The sequence below is a fragment of the Chaetodon auriga genome, chromosome 7, assembly GCF_051107435.1.
Source record: "Chaetodon auriga isolate fChaAug3 chromosome 7, fChaAug3.hap1, whole genome shotgun sequence".
NCBI classification, from domain to species: domain Eukaryota; kingdom Metazoa; phylum Chordata; class Actinopteri; order Chaetodontiformes; family Chaetodontidae; genus Chaetodon; species Chaetodon auriga.
In genome coordinates this window covers 8726862-8739346 of record NC_135080.1, presented here as the reverse complement: position 1 = coordinate 8739346, position 12485 = coordinate 8726862, and the positions used below count along the sequence as shown (strand labels likewise).

Sequence of the window (12485 nt, the reverse complement as noted above, 5' to 3'; positions counted from 1 at the left end):
TCCGTCAAAAGTTTGCTAATGTTAGCCACCATAAGCTCATACCCAGACCACGTGAGGCTGCGGCAGCAAAAACTCCTGAGCGTGCGAAATTGAACAAAGGTGCAATTTACTGCTAATAAATTAAACTTTTCATTTGTGAGATGAGAAATGTGTCATCTCTTTTGTTAAGAGCTGCACGGTCTCGCCTTAAACCTGTAAAATTAGCAGCAAAAAGGTACCTAAAGTTTCAAAATAAAAGCACTCATGCAGAACGTTAGCGTTAATGTTGCAGCCGTTCGAGGTGGAGCCAATTCCTAGTGTTCTGCTTACTGATGGTTATTTAATCTACAACAATTGATCATGTTCAATAAGATTAGCATTCTGTTTGTTTTGTAGCTGAAACTCTAATCAACAACTAGCAGCTGTAAATAAATGTAGTGCAGCAAAACAGCATTATATTTCACTTCAACACTTTAATCGATGCCTTAATTAATAAAGTTTTTGTGATGAAAATGTCTGCCGTAATTCAGTGCTACCGATTCAACATTCAATTCTTAACATTTAAGCCATGGGAGCCTTGTACAAAACACCGTGTGCAGTTTTCAGCAAATTGGATGTTTAAGGGGATTAAGTGTGATCTTTGCCTTCGGCTGATGAGGCTCCGCATACAAAAGGATCTGGCATTTCATGATCAGACGTGTGGCTTTCTCAAAACTTTCTACATGCAGACACAGATGGGAAGAATAAATCAAAACAATAGGACTGTGTGTTCCTTTTCAATTCTTTTTTTTTTCTTCCCTTCCCTTGGAATAGCAGGCTGATGATTAGTAATCAGTGTTGTGCTCATGCTCAGAGACAGATAATCAGAACTCAGTGTTTTTTCACAGAACAAACAGATGACGGGGACAGTCAGCGTTCACAATCTGATGACAAAATTGAGTCCCTTTCGGCGGTGGCGGTGCATGTACTGGCAGCAGATATGAGGCAATGAATAATTACTAATTGTTAATTAAAATCTGTGTTTTTCATAAGTATCTAAACAAATTTGGACAACACTGTGTAATGACTGCATTAAAATATAAACATCATGGATCACGAGAACAGCTTGTTCTGGCAAACATCGATAGAGGGAGCAATCAGTTGACTGGCTGAGGAGTGCTGCGTTCATGAGCGTGGGTTTGTAAAAACAGGTGCTTTTTGGATCCAGGGGGACATGTCATGTGACCAAAAAAATGAGTTCACCAAATTATGAACACTCCTACATGTGACAATTATCCTGTGCTACTCTGATTGCCTGGCAGCTGACACCAACACTGGTATATCTGTGAGCTGCCACTTGTTTTTATATGCTCTGATGGAGACTGTGAGTTGAAACACGTCGGTGCTAAGCCCGTTTATTAAAGGCTTTTTCATTTCTGTGCCCTGCTACTGTCTGGCTATGACTAACTGATCACAAAGGACAAGTTTGGTCGAACATTTTGTTCCACGTCACTAATTGACGGTCTTGAAGGCAGAAGTAAACACATGAGAATGAGACAGACAGTCGTGTGTTGTCTCAGGATTCGGGTGTAGTCATTCGCTGATCGCTGTTGTCCCACCTTGTACTCCCGAATGATGCCAGTCTGGATATTGTGAGGTGGAGGCTCCCACGACACACTGATACTGGAGCTGTTGGTGAGCTGAACCACCGATACCGCCTGTGGAGGTGCACTTAAAACTGGACACGGAGATAAGAAGGAAAATTAGATTTCTATTACTATTATCAACATATGTCAGTGTCAGGATTAGGCCCTATTTTACAGGCAATTTCTGGATCATTTCCTAATTATGTCCTGTAAGTTTCCCTCAAATAACTATGTTATTCAGTGCTATCTGTCCTTGACAAAATTGAATACTCTTTATTTATTTATTTTTGGAAATGTTATTCTCATTCTCAGCCTCATTTTTGTATGTTTAGCTGACCTGCAATGTGCACAATTACAGATGCAGTTTAATTAATTTAAGCACACCATATCGAACACTGCCTCTGTATTGCTTTCCAAATTATTTCATTATTTCAAGGAAACGTTGGAAATTAATTAAGAAATAATTATGAACCATTAAACTAAGGTGTTATACCACTTTTATTTCCTTTAATGTGGATTATTTTAGGTTACCTTACATAAACTCCTTTAATTTGTTTTTCATTTTTACAAAATCGTGTCGACATTATCTTTTGGGAAATATTCTCATTCGCTTTGACACTGACTCTCCAGCCAGTTAGCTTAGCTTAGCATACAGAAACAGGGGAAACAGCCAGATTGATTCTGCCCAAAGGAAACAGCTATAGCATCATATTTACCAGAAAGATGCGAGTGCAATCAACCTTAAAAAGCTTATATCTGAAAACAGTATTCCTTTAAGGACGATAATATCACCTGTTTACTCGATAACTTCAGTTCTAAGCTGCAGTTACTGATAAGCATTGCTTACCCTCCTCAGGCGTTCGCAGCAGAACCATGAGGCTGTCATGTCCCTGTAGCTCGTTGAAGTAAGGCCGGATCTTGACCTCATACTCTGTACTGCTGAGCAGATCTACTAAGATAATACTATGGTCAGCCGTGGCCTCCACATCCTGGACCAACCAGGAGCTGCCGATAGTCCTGTAAAATACGCGATAACCCTGAACGTAGCGAGACTGAAGGGCGACCTGAGAAAAGTTGGCAAGAGAAAGAAAACACATCAGTAAAACATTTACACGAGTAATGAAAAGCAGAACGAGCTGTGTTTGAGCTTCAAGTTAATCTGTTTGTGTTTGCAGTTTTTGAAGCTAATGTTCAGAGATTAGCGTGTCCTCCGCACACGACTTTGAAAAGCAGACTTTTTGATCAGCCAAGCACTCGACTCACAGTCCAAGAAATCCTGGCGCTGGTTGGAGACAGAACCACAGGCTTCTGCAGGTAGACAGACACCTCTCCTAACTCTCTCTGCACCTGTCTGTGGTCCACACCCTGTTCTGTGGGACTCCCATCTGAGACAACAAAGACCTCCATTCAGTCCAGGCCAAGAAAAACAGCTGAACAGCAGCTATTCAGCTTCTTCTTCTTCTTCTTTTTTTTTAAAAAGAAGCTTTTTGATGAAATTCAACATTGCTCAGGGCTGAAGAGCATCACACTGAGAAAGCAATTAGTTTCAAGACCGCATATGAAAAGCAACTTTTTCTAAAGCATGTGGTACATTATCTTGGTTTCCAGCCTGACACTCAGTACACCTCATTTCTAGCTTTAAATGTATAAATTGAAATGAAGATGTTACTGTCGAAGGCACACTGTGAAAAAGTTTTTTGCTTGTGTAACTCACCCTGCGTCCTGACAGGCTCAGAGATCGGGCTGGGGTCACTCAGGCCGTAAGAGTTGACCGCTCGGACAATAAAGAGATAAACAGTGTTGGGGAAGAGCCCGACGACCGTGTGCCTCTCGTGCTTCACGTGGTCCGCCACTGTTTGCCAGGTGCTGCCCACTGATTGGCTGAGGGAAAAAAAGTAATATTTTGCCCTAAGAGAACATTTCCTTATCTCAAAGCAATGTTTCTTGCAAACATAGTTTAATTACACCAACGTCGTGAGATAAAACGAGATGTTAGCATCACAATTTCAACCAAAACCGAATAATCTAAACTCTCATGTCAGTTCAAATGGCATAAAACACAGAAAAATACCCAACCCTGACATTTGAGAGGCGGGACTTTGTCTTGATAAATGACTTAATGTTGGGATCTTAAAACAATAGTTTGACATTCTGGAAAGTACACGTTACATCTTGTTTGTTTAATCTGTACAAAACTCTATTGTAAAACAGTTTTTTGTTGGCCAGTCTTATGCTAAGCTAAGCATCTCCTGGCTGTAGCTCCATATCCGACGGAGATGTGCGAGGGGTACTGATCTTCTCTTCTAACTAATGTCTTTAAATCACGAGGACGGCGTTAGAAATGCAAAGCAATTTACATGCAATCATCAGGCGACGCAGCCGTAGCTCTCAAACACCAATAACTGAACGAATGAAGGAATATGTCAGCTGCTTCTTGAATGCGTGAGATTCTGTGCATCTAAAAATACGTCTCTGTTCTCAGCTCACGCACAGAGCAATGACAAGTTTTATTCCTCCTTTTTATTGCGGCAGGTTATAACGCCGGCTTCTGAATTGGTCCGGCGAGGACACAACAGCCCGATGCTGTGCAGGGACGGCGACTATCAAACAGCGTGAGCGCAATTTAACATTTTCCTCAACTCCGTGGAGGAGAGAATGGCGAGGTAATTACAACAAACAGGCCACAGCGTTTTCCCATCATCAGTACTTTCTCCTCTGCAACCTTTCTCACCAAATGTTCACCAGAGAAACAGTTTTGACATTTAAATGGAGTCACCCAGCCTTTTTTTTTTTTTTTCTTTTTAAAAAGCTGCATCTATAAATGGGTTTGAAGTGGAAGCTACTGCAAAAATCCATAAAGATTTCCTCTTTTTTAAATCAGAAATGTAAGCATCGCTATATGCTGTACACATGAGGGGATTCTATAAGAGAAAACTATTGGTTTGCACTTTCTTTCTTCCTGCTGAAGCCTGAAACAAACATTTCCAAATGATTTCTTGTGTGTACCAGTGAGTGGATCTTCATCACCAGCTCTGCGTGCAAGCCTGCCACACCGAGCTTTTCTCTCCACGCAGAGCTAACTGGACTTTTGTGTGTGTTTGTGTCTGCACCCTCGCAGTAATGAGTGAACTCTGCAACTGGGCTCGCGCCCCCCTCCTCCTGTTGCCCCGGGACAGGACAGAGCTGCCGAGCTGACCACCGCAGTAATTGTCTCCTCCTTCACTCACTGTCTGTCTCGCTAAAGCCTCTGGTTGGTTGTTAAGAGCTGCTATGGCTCTCCTCGGGATGCCACGGCTAAATAGTGATGCAGCGAGTGTCATGGTTTCACTTCTGGACGTCACTTAACAGGCTATCTCCCCCTCAGGCAGAGATGAGTCATTTCCAATCTCTAATGACTCTAAATGAAGGAGACTTCATTATCTGGGAATAGTCAGAATAGGAACAGAGTAAAAGTAGTTTGGATACAGTTGAATCAGGGATGGAAGAGCACCAAAATGTTCGACTCGAGAGTCTTTGCTGAACTTTAACTCAGGCACAAGTGAAACGGCCTCATAAATGAATAATGTGCTTAAATAATAATACATGTAATTAATATTCTTTCCACAGTTGGTTCTCTAACAGCTACCGAGACTAGCAGGACAACTGTTACATGTTGTCCTCTGAGGAGACAGACGTGGGTGTTCACCAGGATTAAGTGTTTAATGACACATATTAGAATGTGCTCGATGCATATTTAGGACTAAAAATCAGGAGGCTCTGGCTTGAATCAATTGTGACTGTTCCCTTTTTAAAACAAAAATTGATCTGTCTTTCCCCCGAACTCATTATATTTCAGTGACAGCCTAAATAGCCTACACCAGCTGCACGGCTTGGAAGTAGGCCAGGAAGTATGAACTTTTAAAAGTTACTTTAGGAAATTATTCCAAAATCTCATTGCTGTGTAACTTATAACGCCATTCACGCTCCTGCTCCATCTTACAGTACTGACCTGTTGACCCCACACATGACTGTTCATGACCTGAGGTCCTCTTTGTCTTTGTAACAGCCCTCTGAAAACCTGCTTTTTAAACACATCTGATGTTTGTTTTTTTTACTGACGCTACAGCGTTTTGGTTTTTAATGTCATTGCTTTCACTTGTGTGGCACCTTGTTAGGAAAGGTGCTGTATCAGTAACAACCATTACTATTATCATTATTCATCCCAACTGCAATTAACATGATAAACAACCAGCAAATGACTCCAACACATGTACATATTGTAATTGCACTTATTGCAATTAGTTGCAATTATTGCATAATAATTGCAATAATGCAATTATGTAATGCAGAGAGAGACGCTTGTAGTGCTGGTCACAATAAAATGCTGTTTGACTGGCACACAAAATCAAGCCTGCATTTGCAAAAACAGATCTCCATATGTGTGCGTGCATGGGCATGTGTGTGTGTGTGTGTGTGTGTGTGTGTGTGTGTGTGTGTGTGTGTGTGTGTGTGTGTGTGTGTCTGGACTGGGCGTTTCCCTGCAATCTTGGTTCACCTCCACCTGCTCGCAGCGCCAATCAGCCACCACAGCTGCAGCCAATCCACACTCATCAGCCACAGGATAAAAACCTGGATCTCCTCTCCGGTCGTCAGCAGAGTGCTGTACTCACTAGCCTGCTCGTCCTTCTGCTTCACTTCAGCTTCAGTTTTGCCTTGTCTGCTTCATCGACTGACTAATCTATTCTCCTCGTCTTGCCTTGATCTGTCACCTTTGCCCAGCTCCAGTCCACCACCCAAAAACCTGCTGACTCACCTCCCCTACCTGCCCCCTCTCTGTCTGGATCTACTAGTAACATCTCAATGTTCTCCATTTTTGTGACAATAAATCCTTTTCACTATTCAAATCCTCCATTGTCTGTGCTCTGCATTTCAAATTCAGCCATTTTCTCAGACTTTAACACTTTTTGCACATGAAGTGCTCAAATATAGTAAAATCAGAGTTTCCATCCTTGAAAAATGACTTTACTTCCACCATGCAGACGTGTGTCACTGGGTACCTGAAGGCCTCGATAATATAAGAAGTGACGGCGGCCCCGCCTTCATGAGGGTTGGACTGCCAGGTGAGGGTGACGGTGTTTTTGGTCACCTCCGTCACGACAGGCTTCTGCGGCGGGCCTGGAAGCTGGATGAACTCAGAAACTCTGGATATCGAAGAGACTCCATCTTCTGTTAGACAAGCAGGAAAACAGCACAGCCATAGATTCTGATCACCATCTTGCCTGAAAGCGGAGTGGATTTTGTCCTATCATGGCTACAGACTGTGCTCTCATGAAGAATATTGGCAGAGTGTGTAGCTCCTTGAGCACGGAGGTGTAGCGTGAGAGTGACAGAGTGTGAAGTGTAACAGAGAGACAGCGCGTGAGTGTGAGCGGTGTGAGTACCTCTGACAGTCAACATCCCACTCCAGCTCGACTCCCCTGTGGCGCTGGATACCACGCATGTGTACATCCCCGAGTCTGTGTCCTGTTAAACAGCAGTCAACATTTCAGACAGACACCCCCCAAAAAAAGCCAAGAGAACAAATGCTGCAAGCAGTTTTTAATTTTTGAAGGACGGTTTGGATCTATTTGAACGACTGAAGGAATATTTAGATCAAGAATTTCGACAGCCGGATCCTGTTCTTACTTATCATATTCTCAACCTGTCTGACAGTCGTGGAAAGTACATTTACTGCAGGCACCGTGGACGTTATGTCACTGTGTGCTTCTACTCCACTACATTTATCTGACAGGTGTAGGTACTAATGCCTCCTACAGATTTAGCTTTTACATAAAGAATATGCAATCATACTATTCATGAAATTATACAAAGGTATATAAAATAGCACAATAACAATACGTGTTCATACAATGTAAGTAAAGCAGGTAAGGCTTTATGTTAGAGACCATAAATTCCAAATATTTTTCTAATAACTTCCAGTTTGTAATTTAGTCCGAATCATGGAGAATATCCTTGAAAGAACTGCTTATTTTCAACCCACGTAATTATTCTTTCATAATTAATTTATCATTGCGAACTTTCTTTTCTATATAATGTACTGAATGCTCACCTATCGACAAATCAGTTTCTGCACATTAAGCTGACCTGTTGTACACTGACTAAGACTCAGCCAACAATTATGCAAGTGAACCAAGTGAACCTCTATTTTCTCTGTAATTAGTACCAGATCCCTTGTAAACTTATTTCCATGAACATATTTGAAAATGATTTGGAAATAATGGAGCTGCATTACAGTAACTGATTTTTTTGAACTGCAGAATCGGGTGATAATTCTGTTACACACAGATATTTGATCCATTACAGTTAAAATATTGATTATAGCAGCTTTATGTTAAGGATCTAAATCCTTCTTTAACCGCTGCCCCAAAAGGAAGCCATGCATACCTAAATTATGACACATTCATCTCAGCCTCTAAAAGCTTCACTGCTGCAGAGCACGAGGCGCCTCACCCACGGCCGACTGTACCAGCCCTCCTGTTTACATTATGAATTGTATATTCCAGCATGCCTCACTGACACTCTGGCCTGGCTGAGAGCCAGTCTGCTGGAACTATCATCAGACCATATGAGATCATCCACTGCAGTGTTGACCTCTGGCTGACAGACAGCACAGCGTGTGGTGCAGGTGAACTTCTTTAGATGACTCCCAACTACTGCTAAAATATTGATGGTGAGTAGGGGCATCAGCAGGGTAAATATTTTTAGTCGCTCACTCGTCATCTCCATTTCCCCTCTTTCTTTTTTCCCTTGTCATCCCCCCTGATGCCACACTAATGCATCTCTTCTGTTCCATTGAGCACATTGGCATGGCAGATTTCCCCCGCCTCAGTGGTGCACTGGACCAAAACTTAATTCTCCAAGTTTGCTGAGCACCACAGCCGGAGAAACAGGATGAGAGAGTAAGCATAGTCCGGGCAGGAGGTTTAATTAAAAGGCGGTTAGATGATTAATCATCTATCGCCAGTCAGTTAACGGAAATGATGCTGCTTCTGCTCCGTCCCGCGTGCACTCACTGACCTCCAGGTGGGGTTATAGCACAAAGGGGCTGACTGCTCCTCCATCAAAGCAGAACACATTAGCATTTACAAACAAGCGCCTTCATTAACATTACAATTACACACCGCATGAGCACATAATTGCGTTGGAGAGATATGCACTGCCTTAGAGAGATTGGTCTTTGAAACTCAGCTTCACCTTAATTTCACAAACGAAAACAGAATTTATAATGGAAAAGGGAGAAAAAACATGTTGCCACGTGGGCTGCGGAGAAAGCGAAAGAAGGTCAGAGATCAGACAGGAATGTTTACAGTATTCTCTGCAGTTTTTTTTTTTTTAATTTCCATCAGTCACGCAGTCAGTTTAAGAGCAAACTCCTTTTAAAACTCATCCTTTTCACGCCCTTTCCAATAAATGACACTCACGAAAGGCAAAGCAACCCCCCCCCCCCCCCCAAAAAAAAAAAAAAAAAAACCACACACATGCACACGCACACGCACACACCTTTATGTCTGTGATTTGCAAAGTGCCATTCTCCATCAAGGTCATTCGAGGTTTATTTCCCTGAAGTCTCTCTCCATCCTTCTCCCATGAAATCTTGACTGAGGGCCCTCCGATTACACGGCAGTGCAGCTGCGCCGTCGCACCCCAAGATACAGTCTGATTGGCCGGGCCTTGGCGAATTATTGGTGGGACACGACCTGAAGGACCTACGAGTTTTAGGTGAGAGGAGGCAGAATAATATGTCAACGGGTGTCATCTCTCTTCTTATTAACAAAACAGTCCAGAGAGACATATTTGCAGGCGTACAAAAGGCTTTTAGAAAATATGTTTATAAAGTTGCCGACCGTGAGAGTGCAAAGGGTGAAAATACTTTAGGTGCTTAGCAGGCAGAAAATAATACTCTGCATAAAGAGCAGAAAAATAGCTTAAATCGGGTGCTTACAAGCTGCCTGAGGAAGAACATTAAGCCTGAAATTCATTGCTCATCCAGCATGTGGTCCATAACTGTGTTCTTTCTTGGTCTTTATGAGCCTTACTGTTATGCACCTACTTAGCAATTAATATGTTTTCTCCTCGTTAGCTGATAGTACAGAATAAAGAATAAGCCTCCCCCAGGTTCAAGCATGATTGTGTGGACTGAAGTCTCACCTCCCTCCACCTCCAGCAGCGCCTTGGCCAACACACTTCCTGCTACACTGATGGCCTGGCAGATGTAGAAGCCAGAGTCCTCGGGGTGGACGTCCGTGATGGTCAGTTCTCCGCTCATGGAGACAGAGTAACGACCGGACTGTGATGGTGGTTGGCCAGGGAACAACAACATCTGAACACACAAAGACACACAGCAGAACAGAAAATACACATGAGGCTACACTGTGCCTGTTAATCAGTTAAGTAGTGAAAAACTCAAGGTGACGTCTTCACATTGCTCGCTTTCTTTGAACAACAACCAAAAACCCTTAAGATGTTCACTGTGCACTGATATAAATACGAAAAAAGTGTCTTTTTATGTATTTACTGTCATTACTTAATGTCTATAAAATGTCAGAAAACCCCTGTCACAATGTCCCACAGCCAGAGGTGGCATCTTCAAAATGCTTGTTTTGTCCAAACAGGCCCCCAAAGGATAACGGCTGCCAAACGGTTAGTCAATCATCAAATTAATTTCCTGTTAATTGATTCATTGTTTCAGATCTTTACACGTTCAACCATCCAAAGCTCATCTCATCAGCTTCTGAACACAGCAAAGCAACCACAGTCTACAGCCATGCTTGCAGAAGACATTTCAGTCTGGACTAAAGCGGTGGGCCAACAGACCGCCGTGGCCACTAGCACGGCTAAAGCAAAGGTCAAAACTGGAAGAAATACTTTAGCTTGGCGTTTTTTGGTATGACGCCCACTGACAGACGTTTTATAGCTGTCCCATTCTGTTTTTCTGTAAGTGAAATGGATGTGAACAAGGGGGAAGGGATGCACATCAATCCATTCAGCCATCCATTTCATTCCTGTAAGAGGCTTAGACTTCAGTGGAGGGACCAAGGTTATAAGGCTACAGATAATCCCCCAAATACAGCAAAAAAGCTCTACAAACAGGCAAACCATGCCGCAACCATCCTGCAGACTGAAGCTTATTCCCAAAATCTGGTGCTGAACTTCCTGTTTGGTCTGCGACAAGCTTCTAAAAACATTTGAAGCTGCTCCTCCAAGTCAGTGATCCCAGCTGCTGTTGAGCAACAGGGTATTTATAGTTGTGTACAGTGTGGAAGGAGGACAGTGTTTGTCTGCAGGTTTGCCCTGAAGAAGCAGTTTCCACACCTGGTGTACTTCCTGCCACCTCTCCCTCCTTCCTTTATACTTCTTCATCCCAATAACTCTCTTAGACTGCGGTCGCAAGCAGGAGAAACATTTCCCGCCAACGCAATACCGCAATGCCTTCCAACACTTTGTCTCTACTCATATCTCTGAGCCAAATGCAAATGTGCTGCGCTCTCTTGTTCGCCTCTCGCCCGTTTCGCTTTGAATAATGTGTCTTGAAGAGTGTGGGCAAACCGAAAGAAAAAAAAGTGTCAGAAAAAGTATGATTAAATCAGACAAAAACCTGTTCATGTTGCGGTGAGTCTTTCTCGCCTTTAGAACAAAGGTGTGAAACTCTGCTCGCTGATATATGATGAAACAATACAGCATGAGTAAGCTTTAGAAAAAAATCCCCAAACCACACATTCACTAAGTATCGACTTGAGGCTTGTTATTAGATAGTGAATGTATTCATGTGTACTCATCCAGTGATTTGTAAACAGGAATTTACTGTACTGGATGTCTGAGTTGCTGCATTAGAGGAGCTCTTGTTCTCTGCTCCGGCCTCTTACCTGGCTGCCCTCTTTCTGCCAGAAGATGGCAGGTGGAGGGTTTCCTGTGGTGCCACATTGGAAAGTGATGCTCCTCCCCTGGGTGGCAATCTGGTCTTGGGGCTTCGTGGCAATCTGAGGTGGCACTGGAGGAGGAGAAGGAGTGTGACCGCTCATTAAAGGTCTCATTTCTGCATGAAAAAATGTAAAACTATTTCCAACGTAAAAGTCCTACATTCAGAATCCTCCTGAAGTAAAAGCACAGAGGCATTATCTTTAATACCTGACTCTAACCTTAACCCGAGTCTTCACCTTAAATTTTAATGATTTACACTATGGTGGCTTGTGTTGAGTCCCCACGATGTGAGTGTGTAAACAGATTTATGTCCTGCCAACCTGAGTAAAACACATCTGCACACACACAGAGCGGAGAGGCCACAGCGGACAGGATGAAGCACGCGCCCGGCTGCATTCACATAAAATCCAACAATGAGGCACCTTCCCGCAGGGCCGTGTGGAGGTGTGGACGTGTTTATTTGTGGTTTAATGTGTAAACAACGTGAAATAATCACGAGGTAGAGCTAGTTTATTCATACACAGTTGGCCAAGCGGTTCCCAACCCGAGGGTCCGAAGGGTCGCGAGATAAAAATGGGATGATTAAACAAAGGACTTTTCACTGCTCATCATTTTTTGGGAAATATTTCATCCAAACCAGCTAATCAGCTATTTGTATTAAACCATCTGAGAAGTTCAGAGGAGAAATCCCCAACTAAACGCTGCTTTTTTATAAGAGAGGAGCTGCTGGTTTAACATATAACAATGCACTGAATCTCATAAGCTCATATGATTTTCAGTAACTCACATCTACAGCTGTCAGATCAAGTAAAGTATCTCAAAACTGCACTTATGTACAGTTCTTGAGTACATTTAATTACTTTCCGTCACTGCTTTTAACCCCGCTCTGCACTGATACAGCACTCATCAGCTCCGAAGAAGTAA

The 12485-nt window shown here is 42.8% G+C and overlaps 1 protein-coding gene across 3 annotated transcripts in view; it reads right to left on the bottom strand.

The window, feature by feature from the left end:
- LOC143323172 (roundabout homolog 2) overlaps positions 1-12485 on the bottom strand; it is a 49354-nt gene that overhangs the window by 10737 nt on the left and 26132 nt on the right. For all 3 annotated transcript variants that reach the window (XM_076734858.1, XM_076734860.1, XM_076734859.1), the window contains exons 7-15: positions 11507-11631; positions 9792-9963; positions 9144-9349; positions 7025-7106; positions 6641-6809; positions 3319-3485; positions 2868-2989; positions 2452-2668; positions 1578-1696 (exon numbers count right to left, since the gene is read on the bottom strand). In XM_076734858.1, coding sequence (XP_076590973.1) covers positions 1578-1696; positions 2452-2668; positions 2868-2989; positions 3319-3485; positions 6641-6809; positions 7025-7106; positions 9144-9349; positions 9792-9963; positions 11507-11631 — 1379 coding nt within the window. The remainder of the gene's footprint in view (positions 1-1577; positions 1697-2451; positions 2669-2867; positions 2990-3318; positions 3486-6640; positions 6810-7024; positions 7107-9143; positions 9350-9791; positions 9964-11506; positions 11632-12485) is intronic.